Source organism: Primulina huaijiensis, unplaced genomic scaffold, assembly GCF_012295235.1.
Source record: "Primulina huaijiensis isolate GDHJ02 unplaced genomic scaffold, ASM1229523v2 scaffold43089, whole genome shotgun sequence".
Lineage (NCBI taxonomy): Eukaryota > Viridiplantae > Streptophyta > Magnoliopsida > Lamiales > Gesneriaceae > Primulina > Primulina huaijiensis.
In genome coordinates, this window is record NW_027360399.1 from 33,412 (window position 1) to 58,109 (window position 24,698).

Consider the following 24,698-nt stretch of genomic DNA (forward strand, 5'->3'; position numbering starts at 1 on the left):
ATGAAGGTGATCGTTGTTTTTATTGTATGGGCGATAAAAAAAAAAAAAAACAAGTGAAATCAAATGAAATAAACTAAAATGTAGAATTAAAATAAGTTTGTTGAAATAATCAAATAAAATTATGGAACTTATTCGATATTATTGGTCGGACTACATGATCTGCTTTATAGATCCGAGTATCTGTACGGGTCAAACTACCGTCCAAACGAAACATAATTTTAGGTCGGACTAAGAAAAATAAGGTACATGGGTGGTGGGTATGGCAGTGGAATCAATCATGTGCACGAGGAGCCATTTATTCACTAGTCTCTGTTTTGAATATTGGACTAGAAATTTTTGTCTTGAAATAATATATAACATGCAAAGAAAGTGCATCATCTCTTACAATGAACTTCAGTTTTACACCTAAGGTTGAACTAGCTAGACATGAATCGCAAATAATTAAGTCAAATTGTCATAAGTAGTTCGGGTTAACTTACATGAAGTTAATTTATTTTACTAATTGCATATTAGTGGAAGGGTGTGGGGTTATCCGACAAATGTGACATAAGTGGACAAAGCAACTGAGAGAACCCATCGATTATAGAGCACTTTTCGTAAACAAATGGATCATGGTGTGATTGTAAAGACAAGTGAATAAGTTAAGAAATCTTGGAAAGAAGGGTAAACACAATGAACAAACTGAAAAACCCAAGTTAAAAAAAATCAAATTAATCAATCTTGAGCCCAAGTGAGAATCTTGATCATTGCTTTTGAAAAACAAATTGAACGAGCAGATCGCATGCAAGCATCACTTTTTTCCAAACAAAAGGGTGGTGTAGTGAGCGTCCCATGCTTATTCGGGAAACAGTTCAACTCGGGCGGAGGTAGATTGGTGAGATGCTTGGATACTAGTCTTGTGTTAATCCAACTAATCTAATTTGATTCGAGTTCCACAAAATTTCATCTTTTACACAGTGGATAATAAGTTAATAACTACGTATTTTATCGATTTTTTGTGAAACAAATAATAAAAAGAAAGTTCTTGAAAGTGCTGATCAAGATTTGCCTTCAGACCCAACTGTGGTTAGATTAGCTCAACTATGTCAAAACCAGTGACTTTAACACCGAAGCGGACTGACCACAGTATCAAACATGTGTCCAAATCAACTGGCCTCAGATCTCATATCTCTTCCCAGTTATTTAAAAAAAGAAAAAAGAAAAAAAAAAAGGGCTTTCCCTTCTCTCTATATATACAAGAATATACACAATCCTTTTGTAATTGATACGGCCTTTAATTCCAAACAAACCCATCTCTCTCTCACGCTCAGCAAGTACTTGTCTTCTCTCTTTGAGGTGTGGAGAGACACTGCTCTGTTTCCACGGCAGAAAAAGGAGCGTATATCCCTTTGATCAGTAATAGTTAAATAAGGGGTTTCTGCTTAGCCCTTCTAGCCTACTCCTCCCTCTATCACAACCCCGATTAGAAAATATTTGTCAAATTTTTTTTTTGTGGAGAAATTTAATTCATTTTTCTTGAAAAAGCAGAGAAAATGATTACCGGGCATGATCTTTACGTTGTTTTAACTGCTATGGTTCCACTCTATGTAGCCATGATCTTGGCTTACGGCTCCGTCCGATGGTGGAAAATCTTTTCTCCGGATCAATGCTCCGGCATCAACCGATTTGTCGCCATTTTTGCCGTCCCACTTCTGTCTTTCCACTTCATTTCCTCCAACGATATATATGCCATGAACTTCAAATTTATCGCTGCTGACACGCTGCAAAAGATTATCATGCTGGTACTTCTTGGACTGTGGGCAAATTTCACCAAAAATGGCAGCTTGGAATGGGCTATAACCATTTTCTCTCTTTCAACTCTTCCGAACACTCTTGTAATGGGGATTCCTTTGCTGATCGCCATGTATGGAGAATACTCCGGCAGCCTCATGGTGCAGATTGTGGTGCTCCAGTGCATCATTTGGTACACTTTACTGCTGTTTTTGTTCGAGTACCGTGGCGCTAAAATGCTGATTTTGGAGCAGTTTCCTGAGACAGCTGCTTCAATCGTATCTTTTAAGGTTGAATCTGATGTCGTCTCTTTAGATGGGCAAGATTTTCTTGAAACGGACGCGGAGATTGGAAATGATGGCAAGCTTCATGTTACCGTCAGGAAATCTAATGCTTCGAGGCGTTCACTCGGGCATGGTTCCTTCTCAGGGATTACTCCCCGGCCTTCGAATTTAACAGGGGCTGAAATTTACAGTTTGAGCTCCTCAAGAAATCCAACTCCCAGAGGGTCTAATTTCAACCATTCAGATTTTTATTCGATGATGGGATTTCCAGGGAGGCTGTCTAATTTTGGCCAATCTGATACGACTAGATTGTCTAATTTCAACGTAGCTGAAATGTACTCGGTTCAATCATCCAGGGGTCCAACTCCAAGGCCTTCGAATTTTGAAGAAAACTACGCTCCAGGGGTACAAATGAGCTCACCAAGATTCGGTTACTATCCCACACAGACTGTTCCAACTTCTTATCCTGCTCCAAATCCTGAAATTTCGTCCACTGTGCCAAGAACGGAGAAAACCCATCAAGCCCAGATTCAGAATCAAGGCAGTAAAGCTAATCACGACGCTAAAGAGCTTCACATGTTTGTGTGGAGCTCAAGCGCTTCGCCGGTGTCTGAAGGAGGTGGTCGTGGCGGCCTACACGTTTTCGGGGGACCGGATTTCGGTGCTTCCGAGCAATCCGGGCGCTCTGATCAAGCTGCCAAGGAAATCAAGCTATTGGTCAATGATATACCACAAAATGGAGCACCTAAAGGTGATATTTATTTATTTTCTGATTGATAAGAGTGGAAAATGTGAGCTTCATTCATTAACGTAAAAAATTATTTCTTTTTTTTTTTTAAAAAAATATAGCTCACAAGTTGTTTGATTATTTCTTTGTTCTAGCTGCTCCGCAAACTGGGGACTTTGGTGGAGAAGATTTCAGCTTTGGTGGTGGAGGCAGAGATCATGGAACCGATGGCAGGGATAAGGACAGTCTCACAGCGCAGTCAAAACTCGGGTCTAGCTCCACCGCGGACCTAGACCCAAAGATAGCCAGCGTTAAACACATGCCGCCTACAAGTGTCATGACTCGTCTAATCTTGATCATGGTTTGGCGTAAACTTATTCGAAATCCCAACACTTATTCTAGCCTCATTGGTCTTATCTGGTCTCTAATCTCATTCAGGTAAGATAAATCCAATCAAGAATATAATTGGATAACCGGTAAAACATTTTAGTCCTTAACTATGGAGATGCTCGATTTCAGGTGGGGTGTGCATATGCCTAAAATTGTAGCACAATCAATCTCTATACTTTCTGATGCTGGCCTCGGCATGGCCATGTTTAGCTTAGGTGAGTACTCAGGTTCTTGGACTGGATATTTACCCAATTTGAATGCTACTTATTTCTGGGCATATTTTCTTGAAAAGTCAATCATTAACTGTTTAGGAGTTCCTTTTACAGCCAAAATTCTGGCCGTTCATTGTTGGGCATAAAAATACGATGGCACAAACAACTTTTTGAAAAATAATAATACGATGCAAGAAAGCAACCCGACACATGGGGCCGATAAGAATAATATATTTGCGGTCCTGAACTTGACGGATGTTGGATCGATCCCTTTAATCAAAATGTGCCATAGTGACAAAGGTGGTTGCGATTTACAGGTTGGAATTTGGTCTGAGCGCTTTTTAATTGCTTTACAGGTTTGTTTATGGCCCTTCAACCAAAGCTGATAGCTTGTGGAAACACCGTGGCGGGCTTCGCCATGGCCGTGAGATTTCTCACTGGTCCAGCAGTAATGGCTGTGGCTTCGATAGCCATTGGCCTTCGTGGTACCCTCCTCCACGTCGCAATTGTGCAGGTGACTATACTTTCTCTTTCAAAGTAACATTTTACTGTGAAATTCTTATATGATTATGCATGCAACAATAAGGGGCCAAAGACCACTTACGAAACCATTTTCCTAGTTTGAGCTCATGAAAGATGGATCGATAATATTCTTATATTTTAAACGAGGGTTCAAATTTTATACTCGATATGCTCTTGGGACTCGGGTTTTGGGGGACCATGCGCCAGCTTGTAAACGGGGAAAAATGACAAATTCTTGGTTATTTTAAATGTTGGGAACTGATGATTCTCTAAAACCGATGGTTCTTTGGTTAGAACTTCAATATTCTTTAGTTTATTTATGTGCATGTTAATATATTTCAGATTCAATTCATCTGCTGCATGCATTAGATTCAAGAAACCCTTGTGCTGTAATGTTATTTTTAATCCCTGACATGTTCTTGTCGATTAGGCTGCACTACCACAAGGGATTGTTCCGTTTGTGTTCGCCAAAGAATACAATGTTCATCCAGCTATTCTTAGCACCATGTAAGTAAATTTTCTCGAGGACAAGGGCCAAGCTAAATTTGATTTATTTTCATGTTTATTTATTCTTTTACACATTTTTAATTTGCTTTCAGGGTTATATTTGGAATGCTGATCGCATTACCAATCACTCTGGTATATTACATACTTCTTGGGTTATAAGATCGTCGGACCAATTAATTCAAGCCATATATATATGGTCTAAGATGAATTCCAATATTGTCTGATGGCATCAAAGGCTGCATCGAATCATGTACTTTGTTGCTAACTTTGGATTTTGAGAACAAGTCCAGCAACTTAGAAAAAAAAATTATTTCTTCCCAAGAATTTGGAGGCAAGATAGTTGATTAAGCTTATCCCTTAATTTAAGGATTATGCCCAATTTAAAGCCAAGAAATCATGTGAAGTAAGATCAAGGGAGGAGATGATGTTTGACTAACCTTATATAAAGGGGAACAAAATAGAGGAAAACATGGAAGCACGAGAGATTAGCGAGCTTTTTCCCCACCATTTTCCTTTGTGTAAACGATTTCTAATTAAACTAGGATTTTTCTTTGAATTTCCTATGTAAATTAGTGTCTTTAAGGGAGAAAAACAGTTTTTTCCTTCATATTTTCCAAGATTTTCTTCCGCTCGTGTTGATTTTTAGTCATTGTTATTGTATTTGTTTCGTCTGCCGTTTACTTCTAAGTGTAAATTACTCAACCATTACTAATTGTAGAATGGTTTTGATCATCACGGTAAAAATATCTTATCGGTAGAGTTTATAAGACAAAATGAAAGAAATTTGTGTTCAATACACAGTGAAACCAACAACTACATGGCAAGTTGATTTAACTTTTAAATCTAAGATAAATATTGGTTTAGATATCTGTTTTACATCCCCTAAAACTATAACTAAGGTCTCCTCCCTTGCCATATAATCCCAATTTCGAAATTCAATTTTCAATCTACAAATCAAAGCAAAGAATAAGATGGCAAGAAAAGAAAGACAATGGGGTTGGGGAGCCAATGTGCCTTTTCAATGAGCTTTTTGTGAAATTTGGACTTTTTTGACAAAAAGCAATTTTGGGCCCTTTTTCTTTAGAAGGAGTGTGTGTGACGAGATAAGTCTGCTTTCGCTTTTCAACTAATTGGTGCAAGTCCAACCCTTAATCAACGAAAAATAAGATATTAATCCACTTTTCAACTTCAAATTGTTATAAATCATGACTTTAATTTTCTTGTTGCCTTTCGAAGTTCAGTGTACATATATTTTTGTACATTACAACCTAAATAGAATATTAATATATTACTTAAAATAAAAGTAAGCAATAAGCTTATTCTATCAAAATATATTTCAGGAGATGAGTTACCAATGAATAAACAATTAGCAAACAAATAGAATGGAATCTCCCATGACAAAAATTTGTGTGAGACGGTCTCATGGGTCCTATTTGTGAGACGAATCTCTTATTTGGGTCATCCATGAAAAAGTATTACTTTTTATGCTAAGAATATTACTTTTTATTGTGAATATGAGTAGGGTTGACCCGTCTCACAGATTAAGATCCGTGAGACGGTCTCACATGAAACCTACTCATCATTGAAATCTTCTCTAGTATATTCTAATTCGGTGCCTACCCTTGAAAAAATAAATCGATTTATTTTGAAATTTAAATGAAAATTGGGGAGAATAAAAAAAGTCATACGTATTATATTAAAATTTCTTTTAAATTTTTATTTTGGGTACATTTAACTGGTTTGGGATGGGATATTATGATTTGCTTTTTATAATTAATCCAAAATTACGGATAAATACAAAGTTGCGTGACACAAGCATATTCTACCAGGTCAAAATTGGCATACTGGTCAAAGAGGGGATCATCATTCTTGAGACAAAGTAAGACTTTTTACTGTATTATATTAAATACATTTAATTAGTTCAATTCGTATTAAATTCTGTAGTTTTATATGTCATTATACATGCTCATTGTATATTCAAATTATTTCACTTAAAAAAATGTGCAAATGTATTGATTACCAAAATTTAATTTCTAAAGATTCTTATGTACTTTATTTTATTTTTTAAAATCAAAACAAACATCTTCGTATCACCGAAATCGCCATTGAATTTATAATTTCACGATAAGCAATAATGTTACATAATAATGTATTTTTTAACAAAAAAAACTACATTATGAGTGAGACAATTTGATATATGGTCTCAAATAATAAATTAAAATAAAATTGTCCCAATTGGGATCAATATTACAAGTTGTAACCAGTCAAGTGTTTTGGCAAACCTAACTATCCAAATTCCCAAGATGGATAATTATACGGTGTCGTATTACGTGGGAACGCATACAGTCACACACGCACGTATGTGTTGGTATATATTTACGATCTTCGTTTTTCACGAGACCCTTAGCTTAGGTCGAAGGGATATGTTTCATTTTTCCAGCGCCAAATTTCAAGGTTTCTTTTAATATATATTTTAAAAAATATTTTTGAGTTAAATGAGAAGATATTATTTGATTATATACATTGTTTATTTAATGTTTAGACGATGAATTAATAATTGTAGATACAAGTCATTATATTATTCATATATATTATTTCACCACCTATATATCATATATAATTTTCGGTCTCATATGACAAACCAAACGGATGTCTCGTGTGTTCATCGAGCCGAACTAGGACCTAGGCTGAGGTCCTCAGGCCAAGCAAGATAAATGACTGTGATAATCATGGGCCGAGTTGAGAAGCTCGTGGTAGCCGACAGGCCGAGGTGAAAAGATAGAATTGTTGATTATTGTCGAAGTTCGATGATAGCAATTTTGGGATGAGACTAGGGATAAGGGTTGGGTTCATGTTATAGATGAACATGTCTCATAATCATTAATATGTCAATCAACACACATGTGATATAGTGTTGATATGGCAAGACTAAAGATAGTACGAGTCTACATCTTCCGAAATCATAAACAAGTTAATCGGTGCATGTGGAACCTAGGGCCGACATAACATGGTTAGAGGATAAAGCATAAGCAGATGTCTTATTGTATGGAGTTTCCGGTCTCTCATATCGAAATTATCGCTACAGTTTTTTCTCTAAATATCCATGTTTTTCCGACCATTTGATTCATTCATTTCATATTGCATTTTGTATGTATTTATATATTGTGATTCGTGAGTCCAATAAGGACTTCAGTATCTTAGTGGTGGAGTCAGAAAAAAATTTCATGTCCATTCACGAGTTTCTTCACAAATTCAGATTCTGTTTCATCTCACATTGGACACCCACTAGGAGACAAAGGCTCTCAGCTCATGTATCAGACACCTACTATGCCTCAATTCTCTCCGAGCATCATCACAAACAATTCCATATCGACTCTTTTCGATGCCTACAACATATCTATACAAATAATTTAAAATATTCCGATCTTCCCGCTATTCTCTATAGTCAAGAATGTTTAATGAAAGGAAATTCGATTTGCTGTTATTTTGGTATGTCGCTGTGATGCTTTTGGCTGCGTGGAATAAATGAGATATAGTCTCTTGGTATTCTGACCAAATTGAATAAAAAAAGAATTGAAGGCCAAAAAACATATGATACATGTCTCGAATAAGAGCTAGTAAAACGGAATCGCCCCTTTGGGTACAATATTATAAAAGGTCAAGTATTTTGGCAAACCAAACGACAAAAATTCCAGCGATGGGGGATTATACGGTGTAGTACTGAAGGGGGACATAAGAGCTTTGTATTCACGAGACTTATAGATTAAATCTACGAGATATTTATTTTTTCATCTCCACTTTTCATAAACGAGTTATATTCATTAATCATACACGTTCATTTAATAATATATAAATTTTGTTATACTTTCCACCCATTGTTTCGATGAGTTGATAATTACTTAATAGATATACAATTTTGATATGTTTTATGACATCTAATAAGTGTGTGTCAGTTTATTGGTGAACACAATTTTATATTTTTGGATTGATTATATTGAGTACAATAATTGTCTATGTTGAATAAATTAATTGAAATTTGATGTTTGAGTTATTGTATAGTTTAAAATACTTGAGTTGCTCGTTACCACCAATTATAGTTTTTGATAAAACAAACGTTTGGTCTTACAATTGGTATATTCAGAGTCAATGTCACATGTTCGATTTCATTTATTGCAAGAAATGCAATTATCGAGAGGCAAATTGTTATGCGTAATAATTGTCTATAATGGATAAAAAAAAATCGAAACGTGATGTTTGAAATGTTGTACGGTTTCAAAAATTTGAGTTCAATCATTATTATCGACTATAATTTTTTATAAAACAACAAATACTCGATCCTACACATTACCCGATTTTTGTATATGATTCGAGTCGGGTCGAAAACCCTAATGCACAACCGCTAAAGACGATTATCAATCATCAATACAATTTACAGGCATGTACTCATGTTGCACTATTATGTATTGACCCCGATTACCCCACCCAAATGCTTACCGAATAGATAGATATGACCATTATATGCACGTAGCCATAAATAAATATACATATGCACGTAGCCATATATATATGTATACACATATCTATGTGTGTGTGAGTGTGTTGATGTGATGGAAGAACGATGCATGTGGCTCGGATAGATTGGTGCATGAAGACAATTCCACGCATCACACTCCCCCCAGGAATTTAATCGAAAGAGAAGAGCTCATGACGAGACTAAATTAAGGTTATTGAATAAGGATAAAATAATTTATATTTTGGAGCAATGAAAAATTATAGTTGCATGGAGAGAAAGAGGTAGGATATTTTTAAAAATATTTATCATTAGTTTAATAAAGTTATTTTATGTAACCAAATTTCTGGTGCAAGCATGCATTATTGAAAGGATAGGAATCCAAGTTGGAGTGGGGACTGATGAGAAGGAAAAGTTTGGCAGAAGAAAAGAGATGGAGCCCTCTTAGAGTTGTGAAATTAACTACTTTTGTTTTTTTCTTTTATAATGTACCACTAAAATACATAAACAGTCCCCACTTTGATTGTTTGGGACTTTGAGATCGAAGTGTTCACCCTTGAATTGTCACAATTTTATTGTTAAGTTTCGACTTTGTTTGATTTGAATAATAATTGTTATTTGTCCGATGAGCTTTGCATATGATGTTGAAATACATGCATGGAATCGAAACCATTTTATTAACTTGTAGACTCAACGTTTCTTGAATCTTTAGGAGCCATCTCAATTATACCAATATGATAATGTATTGATCATTTGCCGTGTGCAGGAGAAATTCGAAAGGGGAGATATATAAAATAGTTGATAACAAATTATTTTGCACTTTTTTTTATTTTTAAAAAGATTTTTGTTTGCACGATTCCGTACCAATGGTTGTGGACCAAAAGTTGTGCATGTTGAAGACATAAAAACATAGATATATATACCAAGCTTATTCAATATCAGAGGTGAAAAGGTTCACTGTAACATCAATCTATCGGCTTTATTTTTCCATAAAATGATCATACTACAATTATTAGTGGTCTCGGGCCATTAAATTCAATTCCGGATATATATATGAGAATAAATACGTGCGAACAAGAAGATATATATCAATTGATGAACTCTTACATTTACAAACGCATAACAAGGACGTGCCATATAAATAACAAATAATTATATACAGACAATCATCCGTACCTAATTGAAGCTTTTTGATCGGTGAATAATTATAATTATAAATAAATAAATAAATATATATGTATATATATATTATATCTATATATATATATATATATGTATATGTATATAATATTGTTGGATAAATGATGAGTAGTGAATGGAAAAAACATGGGAGCTGTCCCACATTGAGAAATGTACCAAATAAAGTCTTTTTTATTAACTCCACGTTTCAACTAAGGTTTTGGGTCCCAAAGGATATCAAAAGTTTTTAGAAGGGAAGGGAGAAGACGTTGATAGACTAGGTCTCGGTGAAACATGCACGCGCGCGCCAGCCCGGTTCGGTGTGGCTCTTGACCATATTAATCTTTTTGGACAAATTAAAGTTTATTTGAAAATTAATTTTTATTTTCGAAATTCCAATGCACCCTTCAGTCAGTGCTTCAGTCCGAACCAGTGCGTCTCAAACATCTTCCCTTCGCATAGAACGGTGCGTCCCCTGGCTTGTGCACACGTCCCATCATAGAAGGGTGTGTCCCATGACTTATCACAGAAGGGTGCACCCTTGACTTATCATAGAAGGTTGTGTCCTCTAGACAGAATGGTGTGTCATCTGACTCATGTGACTCACTCTTTAAATATTCCCTCTACATGCATTCATCATACACTTTTTGCATCCATTTTCGTTGCATTCTTTTTCCTCTAAAACTTGAAAGTTCAGGCATATATTTGTTCGCTGACATCTAGAACTCGTAGTAGTGCATTTTTTGGATTAGAGTTGTTGTATATTGGGGACAATTGTCACTCCGTATAACACATAAATACAGAAAAATTCGTCTTACGGAAAAAATGTTTTCGATCTTTGCCTCTAACTTGTACTGCTATCTGTCCCAAAAATCAACCGAAACACTAACGACAAATATTTTGTGTGTGTGTGTGTAGAGAAAGATTGGCCACGGTCATTGTAGGGTGAACAACAGACATGGTATAGAGGAACGGAGCCATCAATGGGGTTGGGACCATATATAAAAGGTGGTGGGTTTGGGGGGAAAAGGCTGAAAATTAGTTGCTTTTACTATTATATATCAATCCAACATATATATAATAACGCACCTTCCATTAACATTACATAATGTAATTTGAAACAATTTATATGAAAATGTATAAGAGATTAAAAAAAAATTATAGAAATAATATGTCAGAAAACATTTTCTTTTCGTTATCAAATTTAATAGTAAGATAACGTCTATTTTTCTTAGTTGATCACAACATATACATACCCATCGTGATAATTATGGACGCAATTATTGAGGCATTTATGTATAATGTGCCTTCGATTAAGTCAATTTGTATGATTGAAGAAGCAGCAGTATGGGCTTGAAATTTGACAAGTTAGCTGGTCCAGTCTAGCACATACCCAAGAAAAAACTTGTGGTTACCAATACAAGCAAGTTAGTCATATGACTAACTTTGGTCTCCATGTGGTAGGTCCATTTTACAAGAAAAAAAGTGTGGCTCGGGTTGCTTTCTTCTCAAATGATTCGGGTTTATATATGGACATCTTATCGTCACATGCATGGGCGCATATATAATTTTGATATATTATACACCAACTATTCACATTTATTGGAGCAATGTTGAGATGATATTCATATATTGAAAGTACAATAGATGGTTTTCGAGTATTTTTTTAATTGTGGGAACTTCAATCAATAGTCTTTGAATTTGAAACTCTATAGAAACGAGAGGGGGGCACTGATCACTTATTCGGTCCTTTCTAATATGAGATGAGAAGATGACGGATTGAGGTTCCTTTATCAAAAATTATAGTTGGTGTTAACGTTGTAATTCAAATATTTTAAACCGTACAACAGTTCAAACACCACATTTCGATTGTTTTACTCAATAAAGATAATTATTACATTCAACAAATAATGATATATTTTTATATTTTAAATGAATGAAATATGAAATCGAACAGAGCATGACCAGCCAACGGAGTGTGTGACATCCATGAATACTTGTGGTTTCAGCCTGTAATATGCAAAATGGGCCATACACGGTGACCCCATGATTGAAACTTGTTACTATTTTGGAATATTGCACCCAAAAAAAAAAAGATCCGATCTGTATCTATACCTCATAACTAGGGTTTTATTATTTCTCTAAAGGGTGCAGGGATGTATAGGTGTATTTTTTTAATCCAGCTATTAGATTCGGAGCAAGTCGTGTAGTCTGTCAAAACTCTTGCAAAATATTCATGAAAAACCTCATTTTTCACTTCACCACTTATAGCCTCAAAAATCCACATTCCACATTACAACACCAGGCCCAGTTTCCTAACAAAAAATACACTAGTTCAGTCCGGTTTAGGAAAAACCCATTTTTCTCTTCAAAACACACTAACGAATTATTAACACTAAAAAATCACCATTACTTATTATTTATGGTATTTCTCTATCAAAACTCATCCAAAATACCCAAAAAAAAAAAAAACAAAAAAACAAAATTATGGAGTAAAACCTTTTAAAATCCAAATATCAGTCATTATTCTAAAAATTTTGAAGTCAATACACGTACAAAAACGTAACCTACAGATCAAAACACAGGTTTCGGGTATGAGTTATAGATGGGCTGATGTGTAGGGTTAAATGGCCAAAACAAATAAAGAAAACAATAGTGTTTGTTTAAATTACTTTATCAAAACAAAAACAGTATGCAAATGAAGATTATATTGTGGTAAATGTCCCTTGCAGTTTCAATGAAAGCTTTGCCTAAGTTCTATGTGTTGTCCTTTCTAATTAAGGACAGTTGCTTTTGGACTAAAAGTGTGCTGGTTTTACTATTAAAAGGTGCCCAGTTTTTTTTATTTTTTTTAAATTTCTTTATCCTATAATCTCAAAATCCCAAACACAACTCAAGTAGGTACGTTAACCTAATTAGTTAATCCTAACCCTAAAATCTTAATCTTTCTTTATCTTTTTACCATGATCCACGTATGGAGTCTAGCCCAAGACCACAGAAATCTTGGGGTCTCACTCTTTCCAATAGGCCACGAGATTATCGGGATGAATCTTGATAAATTTATATCCATTCAGAGTATTATTGCCTCTAAAATTTTGATTTCACTAATTAATTACTGCTAAATATAACTGTAAGTATATTAAAAGATATATTTATTTGTATCATATAATTTTCTATTAAAGAAGAAAATAAAAGTAGATAGAAACATCTGATTGCGTGTGCACATTTCAAGGAAAAGGAGAGAAGCAATATTTCAATATCAGAGTAAAGATATTGGTAAAATGTCTTAGTTAACTATACTATCAGAAATTAAATTGCGAGGGTAGAAACAATAAAGTATTTTTTTAGTGTGAAATGAGAAAATCAAAATTACAACAATATTGAAGAACTTGATTAATCTATTGGTGACAATTAATCTATTAACGAAAAAGGTAATTAAAGAAGAACTTAATTGATCTATGAATGAGACTTCTGATAGAAATTCAACCTTCTATTATGAATTGATTGAACGAAAAAGAAAAATGCATCAGTATAAAAAAGTTTCTTAAACTTGAAGTTGATCGATCAACACTTATTGCAGCCAACTGTGCCAATGGTTACACTGTATTATCACAAACAAAAAAAAAAGTAAAACATTAAGGTTCAATTAGTTTTTTTGCTTCCGACATAATAAGATGATTACTATTAAAATTACAATTAAACATATTTTTCCTTTATTATTTGATTTGGGCATTCTACATATTTACATTTTGCATTTGAACTGTATATATATGTAGTGCATGGTAAATACAGATAGATCAATTGATATGACAAGATTGCATTAAATGAACGTGTCCTAACCCTCCATGAGGCTATAAATTTAATTAACATTGTGAATTTTTTTCCACTACATCAGGTAAAAAAAGTAACTGGTCCAGTAGCCATAAAGTACATAAATATTTGTGCATATATGAATTGTGTGATTCAAGAACAATTATTATTCACAAAATAATCTCACTTAGCGTATGAAGTCTGTACGTGTACTGCATGTTCTTCCACCAGTCTCGTGTAGTCGAGTATGAAATTCGAACACTTGGAGCTGTTCCTTTTTTTAACCGAGAACAAAGTTAAGGTATTGATTCCCATGCGAAGCCTTGGCAAATCAGCAGTCCTTGCTATTTTTACCTCACGTTCGTTGTCATTTCAACCTTAAAATAGTCTTAAATGAACCCTACTTTCATACTTGGATTGAAACGACACTTCGACTTTTTATATATTAGTAATAGTAATTTCAAACTAATTACAACAGTTTAAAGCTTTCCAAAAAATAATATTAGCCCTTTCTTGCATGGATATCAAGAGAATGGCAGATGGTATATACATGGAACAGCAGAAAACTCAACCATCGATGATTTGGGTACCGAGAAGGAATGCTAAAAAGTCATTCCTAATTTCAATAATTTAATAAAAGATTTGAAAACTTTGTAATTATAATATATAGCCACTATATTTAAAGTTTCTTGAAAAAGAGACTCGTAAGCAGCAAGCACGCACAGTTAATATAATATCCCCTAAGAATGAAACGCGGGCAATGCTTTTACATACATATATAGTTTCAGCGACAATAATTTTTCTTCAATGGGATGTAATTACAATCTAGAAGTCTCGGAATGAAGAAATTTATCATTTAAAATAAAAAATCACATAATTTTAAATGAAATTTATGAAGGGTTTCAATGTTTTGTTACACCACCCCTCCTCACACAAGTTTAATGCGTACATATATATATATGTATATAAGTGTGTATGTGTGTTAATTGTACCTTAGTGATTAGAGGAAAAAACAAATCTATATGCACACCTAACAAAACTATAGTAAATATTATTTACTCCATGTACGATTTAGTATGACCATGTGATAAGGACAAGATATCCAAGAACGTCCTGGGACAATCTAAATATAAAATCGGACAATATTATATTGTTCTGTACTACGTTACATGCATTCTGATGCAAAAACTTGCTTGATTTGGGTGAAAGATGTACGAAATCATAATTAAGAACGAACTAACTTTATTCATGATGAAAAACAAAACAAGAACTAATTAGCTAGGGTTTTGTTAAGTTTAAGGTCGAACAGACAACGAATCAAAGGTTGATCGCAATTGGACTGCTCACTTGACAAGGAAAGCATGGAAACCACTCACCTGCTCGAACCTGATCGATCTAGACCACCACCAACGAAGAAGAACGATTCACAAAAACTCATCACCTGAAAAAAAATTAAGATGTACTGAGCTAGCTCCAGCTTGAAATCAATATCCTCTATGATCAAGATTTTTCTTCGAGTGATCGTATTAAAGGAGATGAAGATGGGAAGATAGATAAGGTTGTGAGAATGATCAAAGGCTAAAGCGGGTTCTTCGAGGGGATTGGTTTCATTTTCTCTGGGTCATTTGGCAGACTTTTATAGGCCAAAAATATATGAATCGAGGATTGTCTCTCGTACGTGTGGGGAGCAAATGTTTTCACGGCACACGTGTGAGAGGATTTGACTGACAGGTGAGATTTGCTTCTCCTTGTGCTTTGCCTCAATTTCACCAACCCGTTTCGAGTAACTAATTAACAAATGAATTCCAATTTAATTCTTTAATGTTTTTGAAATTCTAAAAAAAAAAACTTCTTTCAGGAACACTGAAATTTTTTAGTTCTATCAAATCCGATCGGGAAGCTAATTAATTGTGTTCGAGATTTTTTCGATTGGTGAATATCATTCTATGTTCCAAATTATTTCAAAATTTATACTTCCAAATAAAATATATGTTTATTTTTTGAATTTGCACAAAATACATACTGTTGTAAAACAAAATCGGGGGTGATAATTAATCCCTGAGTATTCCCATAAGCTGCCTTCCGTACGTTAACTGAACATATTTAACACCTCAACAAATGGCCACTGTAATTCCGTCAATTAATAAAATTACAGGCCTTTCAAATTTCTGGGCATCACAAGTAGCATTATCCATGTCTCAATTCTAACATTATTTGCAATTTATTTTTGATAATCTAGGTTCATGCAATATATGACAATAACATAAACATAAAAAATCGTTGTGTATCATTATTGTCTCATATGTTATAACACATAATTAAAACACGCATCGAAATAATATATCACATAAATAAATAACTTAAATAAAAATTACTCGGAGATAATTATGCACAAGTATAAATGTTTGTGCAATGTCTCATGACAAAATAATCACTAGAATAACAACTTGAGTTTACAAAATTAACACTACTGATTCTATGAAAAACTATATTCCTTAACACGTTAAGAAATCAAATTGCATCATAAAACAAATAACCAGATTTAAAACAAAATTAAGGAATGTAAAACAACGATGTGCCAAAAAATTGAAACAACAAAACAAAATTTTTAATCAATATTTTCACAAGTGTTATTTTTACATGTCTTCAACAACCACGAAAACACGGTAAAATTAGATGCCTATAAATCATGGTAAGATAGCGTTTATAAAGAAATAAACACTTTTAAGCATGTCAAATTAAATCTAGAGTCAATCTCTATAAAAGTCGAGAAAAGCAAAACTCTTAATCAATTATTTATTAAAATCTTATAAATAAGAAAAAGATAATTTTAAGAAATAAATTATATCTTGGAACTCAAGAATTATTTTTCCTTTCATATATGTTCCAAGATATAATTTATTTCTTAAAATTAATATCTATATATATATATATATATATGGATTGAATAATCGATTGCTAATTAAGCTTTATATTTTATTGAAATTAAACAAACACGCATATACAAATTACAAGTGTATTAATTAGATTAAAGAGCAATTTCTTTGCAAAAATGAAATGGGTAATTAAATAGAATAATCCTGGGGATGATTTTGTTCCCGTCGCCAGAAGCTCATGACTGAGGCATTTTTTAACTGAGGCATTAATTAAAATCCATTTCATTTAATCATAGCTTCATAACTAGATAATAATTTATATTTTAATTATTTCAAACAAAATTTATAATTTTTTTAATATTAATTTCATATTATTATATATTCGTCATCATACATGTGAGTTCCTCCTTCGTTAAATTAATTAGGTGGGCACTTACAACTACCCATGTCACAAAAGCCATTTAGAGGAAGGGTAAGTACGCATGCAAAAGTTCCCATCAAAATACTCAGAATTGAATAACAAATTTGGAGATGTTCAAATTACGAGCCTTTCTTTTATAAAATAATAAAATAAATAATATGATATTTGCCATTCCATCCCTATAATTAGTTCGGTTGGTCCTTTAATGAGCTACAACGTTATTTGCTTTGGTTTCCGGATTCTTGGGGAATTCAGTGGTCATAGTCTGAGAACCAAGAGTGTGACGCACTGCAACTTACGAAATTATAAGTTGAAATTTTGTAAACATTAAAATAATAATAATTTCAAGGGTGAAATTAGTATTTCATCATGAAGAAAACAAAATCATATTTCAAAGGACTTTTTCCCCTAATCAAATGTACTTTTACATGCATTTATTTACTTCACGAAAACTCTTGTGAGACGGTCTCACGGATCAATTTCGTGGGTCGAATATCTTATTTAGATTATCCATGAAGAAGTATTACTTTTTATGCTAAGAGTATTACTTTTTATTGTGAATATCGGTAGGATTTACCCGTCTCACAGATAAAAATTCGTGAGACCATCTCAATAGAGACTTAATCTATTTATTTATAATGACTCTCATCCCTGATTTAATGAGTAGAAAACAAAATTTTTATTAGACTCATAATATGTTTTTTTTTAAAAAAAACGGTTTTAACCTTTTCCATTTGGAAATATATATGATATCCCGTTTATCCGACCTGATCGGATCCGACTTGAACGGTTCAAAGTCCGAGACCATTTACAAAAATGATGGGTTCGAACTAAGTAAAAGCCAAAAACCTTACACAGAGGAAGAACTGATCTCAACTCGGAAAGAGTCTCCAAAGAAGTGAAGGACCGATAGCCGAGCCCGGCCCAAATAAAGATTATGATAAAAACAAATAAAATCCTACCAAAGTAAAACACCATAACAAATCTACTGCGATAAAAATAAAACCAAAAGATATTGGGGCGCATTCAAAATTCATAATTTGTCACATATAAGATCAGATTAGGACAAATTTTGTCATATATCTTGTAATTTAAAGACTTGTATGATATCTCTCATGTCTTTACACATTCACTTATTACTATCACTAATACTATTTTTATCACACACTTAAGTTTTGTACTTAAGCATGGAAGATACTACGCCAGAAATATCTCCGACGTCCTCTATCTTTGTCCATCCGTAGAGATCCATACTATTGTTAAGCTCGGCCCACATCCGAATCCAAAGTATTTCTTTTGGGTAATACAACTATATCATAGAAATAGCGATTTCATATAATAAATAGATAAAATTTTAAGTTTTAATCTTTTCGAAAATTAGTTTATTTTCAAAATCAATTATAATCCTATTTAATCTGTGAATCCCAAGTATAGGGTATGGGAGTATGGAACTAAGTGGACGTGATTGAAGGTGTCGCACACCTACCACAAACTCACAACTCCCACCAAACATCCTCTTGTATATGCCAATTTCACCAACCTAACAAATACAATTTTTCTTATTCTTTTTCCCCCCCAAAAAAAAGAGATTTTATATACTCCATATCCCATCTTAATTTTCCCTGTTATTCATTATTTTCCCACGGTACGCATAAAATCATGTATACTGTTATATTAATTCAAATTCTAATTATTAATAAATATTACATTGCTTCAGTACTGACAGATTCTTCGTTAGTCCCACGTAATTTTAGAGAAAATTCGTAAGAACACAATAATACATCAGAACCCCCAAAAATTAATTTTTTTTCTATATATCGATCTCGTTCTATCATTTTTCATTATATAAAAATACAATTTATTAGACTCTCCCAAAAAAAAAATATAGTAAGTATTTTATCTATCAAATTAGTTACGTATTTGCAGGAAAAAATATTTAATGCTTGAGGGATTTTAATTTGAAATTATTTTCGTTAGGGTTTTCTTCTTTCATGTTAACGCAGTTGTCTGTCCCTACATAAATTCTGAAAAGGTAAAGGAACATATATATTTTATTATGAATAGTTTAGTAGTGAGCAATATAGACAATCTGATCTCTTAAATAAAAAAAGTTACGTATATATTTTTATATATATTATTACTTAATAAATGTAAAAAGAAATTAAATTATTGTATTTCTGTATGTTGATCATTAGATACCATATTACATAGTTTTAAATCTATGCAACTATGATCTAAATTAATTAGCGGATCGAACCCGATTCGAAAATTTATAAAACATAATAAGGGATGAGCATTGTATGTTTTTCGATTGAATAAGACCCACCATTTGAATAAAAAATGTATAGAAATTGAACAACTAAAAGCTTAGCATACAATAGCTATTAAGTTGTATAGTAGTGTGGACTACTTGTAGCTCATCTGATACAAAAATTATAAATTTAAAACGAGATCTCAGGTTTTAGAACTAATTGTAACATTTTCTTTCGCCAACTGAAAAAAATTTGTTTGTAGTCAAATTCTCGTAGATTTTAATTAACAATGATTTCAATTTCTAATTTAACAAGATTTTTATTTAAAGCATTCATTAATTTTGAAACTAACGTGACACCACCTACCAAGGAAAAAAATCAAGAAATATACCCACAAAATCTATGTAATACATTAATTATGTATGCCTATATCTGTATTATATAACAAAACTACCACCTCCAACTTGGTCTTCCACCATCCACTGCCTACCACGACTAAGGAGAAACGAAACACGCCCACCAACTCTCAGTTGTACGTAAATAAAGTAGTTTATTCATTAAAATCATCCCATTAATTTTGCGACCTCAAATTAAATTTTATAGTATATACACAAATATATTATTAGAAATTGATACTTAAATTTTCTTTAGTAGAATTTTAGAATAACTTCTTTGCACAATCTCATGAAAATTTACATATATATTGTTTTGATCGAGCGGAAAATTAAAAAGGATGACGAAATTAAAGATTTAGAAGGTTATTCGCGAATATAAAAATTTAACTTTTGAAAATACTTTTGTTAGTTTAATGTTTGGTTTTCCTATGAAATATAAAATATTAATGATGATTTGTTAATGTGACATAATGTAAGCATTGAATAGAATTTAATATGGTTGTATCGATCGATCGGCATCTTGAAAGCAAACCAAACTTGCGGCCATTTATTGTTAGTCATGATTTTTATGTTCACTAGTATGTTTATTTATGAATTTTAATGTAATTTAAATCTAATAAATGCAGAGGTGAAAGTGTTGGAGAATTATATGTACGATACGAATGAAAATACAAATAATCGTATGTATTTAACTCGATGGTTGATTTTATGCATTCATGCTTATTTTTCTATGTGAGGCAAGAGAGAAACTACTAAATCATCATCATCATCATCATCATCATCATCATCATGTTGAAATGTCACTTTGATGGTTCTAAAAAAAGAAATTGTTCCTACCAAAAAAAAAAAAAGTATATGAAAAAGGAAAACAAAGAATCAATTTCTCTATATATCTTCTTCATGCAGTACAACATTCCTCCACTTTTTAAAAAATAAGATGAATGCAACTCATGATCAGTGGCTGTATTGCCATTATATATCCAAAAGGTACTAACATTTCCTCTTTAGGAAAGAAAGTAAAGCAAAAAAATTAAATGAATAATAATTCTATATCATGGACAAATAATATAATCAGCAGGAGAATTATAGTCCAATTTGTTATGGCACGGGGATGCACTTGAAGGAGGCACTGGTCCCCTCGGCAGCTGGTTTTCGAACAATTTTTCGAAAACTCCACCCTGCATCGCTCTCGTGCTCTCTCCAATCGAAAGCATAGATACGAGTAGAAGGAGCAGAGTGAAACAGACCTTGATCTTTACCATGAGAAGGAAATTATATATTCTTGCGCTATCTATGCAAGAATCATAGCCAAAAAAAAAATATTATAGCGGTGAACTTGTTAGTAATCGATGCAATGCAAGAAAAATATGTTTTCAAACTCGTTATATATATATATATATATGTTGGATATATTGAAGAAAGTCATGGTATGCAATGGCAGCCAATATAGATTTGAAACCAGGAAGGAGATTTTGAATTATACGTCTTTGAAGTGGATTAATTTACTATTTAATTAATTGGACAATTGTTTTAAATATTATATTTAATATGAAATGTGACATTACATTCAGGAAAAAATAGACAGTCGTGGCGGCTAAAACTGGACATTTATCGCTTTAAAACTTTGAATGAATCTGCGGGGCTGACAATTGACATTAAAATGATTTTTTTATTCAATTAACTTGTCAGAATTTTGAATTTAATCCATTAAATTCGGTTTGTTATACTAAATTTTAATTTTTGATTATTTAGGTCAAATTGTTGTCATTTCTGACATTTTAACAATTTTCGATGTCATGCAATCATTTTTCGATCTCCTATCAGCATTTTCTATTATCACAGCAGCAGTTGTACAAAAGAAAATTTGAAAATTAAAATTTAATGTATCAAAATAATATTTAAAAACTTAGTAGACCAAAACACAAAATCAAAAATTTAAAAAATTTCCACACATTGTATTCAGATGTGGGTATAAACCAGATAGACGAACCGGCCCAAAAACAAATCAAGAAAATGGAAAATCATAATTTAGATTTACGCCTCGGCCCAAAAATGGTGAAATGTCATCCAACATTTCTTGGAGTCGAGGGAGAATAATTGTCATTTAATTACCAACGATTCATTGTGAGGATGAAACGCATTTGGTTTCGTAGATTTCGTGAAATGAAGAAGATATTGTGTAGGTAAAATTATTTTAAAAAATAAAATTAAATCTTATTCTTATATTTCGTTTTTCAATATTGAACTGTGTTCTACCAAGAAACAAGTCAGAGTTGTCAATTTTGTTATCACGAATCGAATGGAACCGGTTTGGTTTACGCAACAGATGCTAGTGGATGCGTAAAGTTTAAAAATTTTATAATAGAGCCATCGATCAATCTTTCGCGTTTAAAATTAAACCGAGCAAGTGCCCTAGTAAATCATGCTCCTCTATGTTTATTGTGAACTAGTTTTATAAAAATTTAATTGAAAATGATACATACTCTCTCATAATTCCCACGGTGAACTAAGAATCTCAGCATCTCCCGATTTTTAATGTACAAAAACAACCAAACTTTTCCGAGAAATCTCAGGCGGAATTCGGAGAGATAATACAAAATATTGTTGGATATGTAATAATCAATCCCTTCATATATATAGCTCGATTTTGGCCTTGGCTACTAAGACGCCACAGCCAGTTGGATCTCTCCTTCATAAATTGGCATAAATCCCACTCGTTTCTGCAGAAAATGACAAGAATGAAATAATTCAATGACGGAAATAGGGAAATTTTGATGCAAATGGTATCTATTTCATCCTTATCGAACCATTAGCGATTTGGACCACTCATTGTCACATAATAGATAACATATTCAAACGACAGGCACGTACAGGTAAAATAAATTATTTTTTATCGATAAAACATATAAATTTTTAACAAATGATAAAAAAAAATTGATCAGAAATATTTCAGGTTGGAATGACCATGCCATTTGCTACATTTGAAATTCAAAATCTCGTACGAGAGAAACAGGTTAATGTGCAGCAACATCTTGCATTTAATACACAAACCACTGAACTTCGAAAACGATAATTTGAGTATAATTCATACTAGCATAAGTATAATACTATAATAATGCATAATAACTTTAATTTATTCTTGGAATGAATGTCCCAGTGGCCAGTCAAATTGAATTATGAGAGAACTCTTCCAGCGAAAACTTTGGTAATAAATACAACAGTTTCCGAAGTTGTGTAATGTCAACCTTATTAAATAATAATTAATAAGAAAAACATTTCCTTCCAAATCAAATATTGAAAAAGTATAATACTTTTCTTCTTAACTTATTTGCGTGAGTATTAGCAGCTTCATAATTATTTTCGACGCCCATAAAAATAAAATAATCAATAAATATACACTTTCTCAGCATGTATGGATTGTTATTGCATATAATAATAATAATAAATTAATAAAAGCACGTGATTTCAAATGGGAAGCCCCTTAAAACATGCCATGAAATCTGGAACAGTATTAACAAAATAATAATAATAATAATAATAATAATAATAAGTAATGGATAAAGAAATAATAAGTAAAAACAAACCTCGCGAGCTTTGTTTGGGGCCTGCTTTAACGGCATCAAGAACGGCATCAAGATCCCGCCGCCGCAACTCTCCGCTAGCCGCAGCTGGAACGCTGCCGCTCCCCATGTAAAGGCTAATAATTTTCTCCGCCACCTCATCTTCACTCTTACTCTCCGCCAACAGCCTCTCCACTTCGGCCTTGGGCAACCTCACCTTCACCCTCACTCCTCCTCCCCTCGCTCTTTGTTCTTCCTCCTCGGACGCGATGCTCGGCGGCTTCATAATCGAAAGATCAGAAGACGATCGCCGCGCCAGCAGCAAGCTCTCGAGCCGATCCTTGGCGCTCATTTGAATCCCCGAACGCACCCTCCGAGTGACCCTCTCCTCCGGAAACTCAGGCAGCTCCACAAGAAAATATAGCCTTTTCGGCTTCAGCTCCTGCCCCGGATCCAACGGCTTTGCCCGGATGCCGTAATGCTTAACCGCCTCCGACTCCAACAAAACGTGGCCGGGGTATTTTTTCAAAACCGAACCGGCTTGCACTGGAGCCTTCACTTTGAAGGTTTCGCCATTGATTTTCATCACTTTCACGCTCTTTCTTCCCCCCAAACTATTCCCCATTATCAATAATTTGGACCTTAATTTTCTTGGTTAAAAATCCTATGATAATTCAACTATATAATGGATGAAAGATGGAGAAATGGTAATGTTTTTGTGGAGGTTTGTTAATGGTTGGGAGTTATGGGCTATTGAAGGAATGAGCTCGAGCTATGCCGACGGGGTCAAATAAAGAGCGCAAATTTTGAAAAACGGGACGTCTTTTGACAATTGAACAAGTTCCATCTTTATGCTTTTTTTCCTTCTAACAACCATCATATTGTATTTATCAACATATTGATAAAGTGGACAATTACTTGATTTTCATTTTAATAATATAAAAAATTGCATTTTTACTTCTATATATTTAATTTTTTATGATTTCATTAATTTACATTGTCAAATTTTATTTTTAACTTATATCTATCATTTTTTTCTTTTTGATATTTTTTCAACGAAAATGTGAAAGTCACACGTCATATCAAGACTATATCATTGTTAAGTTAGTAAAAAAAGACTAAAATTATGAAAAAACAATATAACATGCTAAAACTAAATTCGACAAATAGACGATCAGAATCGTAAAAATATATATGACAAAAAATTAAATTTTTTTAATAATNTCCCACTTTTTTTGCCTTGTGGGGGCAGGATTTGGATTACGGAGAACCTTGTATTTGTG

At 33.1% G+C, this 24,698-nt stretch overlaps 2 protein-coding genes and 1 long non-coding RNA gene across 4 annotated transcripts; 1 reads left to right on the forward strand and 2 right to left on the reverse strand.

The window, feature by feature from the left end:
• Positions 1–1,246: 1,246 nt before the first annotated feature.
• LOC140969923 (auxin efflux carrier component 7-like) lies at positions 1,247–5,144 on the forward strand. The gene is made up of 6 exons (XM_073431444.1): positions 1,247–2,805; positions 2,937–3,219; positions 3,301–3,386; positions 3,740–3,897; positions 4,336–4,412; positions 4,505–5,144. Exons 1-6 carry the CDS (start codon positions 1,533–1,535, stop codon positions 4,569–4,571), a joined length of 1,944 nt encoding a protein of 647 aa, XP_073287545.1. The 5' UTR covers positions 1,247–1,532; the 3' UTR covers positions 4,572–5,144.
• Positions 5,145–13,533: 8,389 nt separating this feature from the next.
• Positions 13,534–15,525, reverse strand: LOC140969922 (uncharacterized). The gene is made up of 2 exons (XR_012174028.1): positions 14,172–15,525; positions 13,534–14,132 (listed from the first exon to the last, which is right to left on the reverse strand). It is a non-coding gene; the product is annotated as an uncharacterized lncRNA (long non-coding RNA).
• Positions 15,526–22,324: 6,799 nt separating this feature from the next.
• LOC140969921 (uncharacterized protein At1g66480-like) lies at positions 22,325–24,264 on the reverse strand. 2 transcript variants are annotated; one of them, XM_073431443.1, is made up of 2 exons: positions 23,448–24,264; positions 22,325–22,579 (listed from the first exon to the last, which is right to left on the reverse strand). In XM_073431443.1, the coding sequence occupies exons 1-2, from the start codon at positions 24,038–24,040 to the stop codon at positions 22,516–22,518; spliced, it is 657 nt and encodes a 218-aa protein (XP_073287544.1). In that variant the 5' UTR covers positions 24,041–24,264; the 3' UTR covers positions 22,325–22,515. The 2 variants fall into 2 exon arrangements, with proteins under 2 accessions (XP_073287544.1, XP_073287543.1); XM_073431442.1 differs by having other exon boundaries at positions 22,325–22,575; positions 23,440–24,263.
• Between the last annotated feature and the right edge of the window lie 434 nt (positions 24,265–24,698).

Bases quoted from the DNA above. Each gene is read 5' to 3' on its own strand.
- LOC140969923 (XM_073431444.1), top strand. From the start codon at position 1,533: ATGATTACCGGGCATGATCTTTACGTTGTTTTAACTGCTATGGTTCCA. The intron at 3,387-3,739 runs GTGAGTACTCAG...ATTGCTTTACAG, and splicing joins CATGGCCATGTTTAGCTTAG to GTTTGTTTATGGCCCTTCAA. The intron at 3,898-4,335 runs GTGACTATACTT...CTTGTCGATTAG, and splicing joins TCCACGTCGCAATTGTGCAG to GCTGCACTACCACAAGGGAT.
- LOC140969921 (XM_073431443.1), bottom strand. From the start codon at position 24,040: ATGGGGAATAGTTTGGGGGGAAGAAAGAGCGTGAAAGTGATGAAAATC. The intron at 22,580-23,447 runs CTCGCGAGGTTT...TTGTCATTTTCT, and splicing joins AAAGCAGGCCCCAAACAAAG to GCAGAAACGAGTGGGATTTA.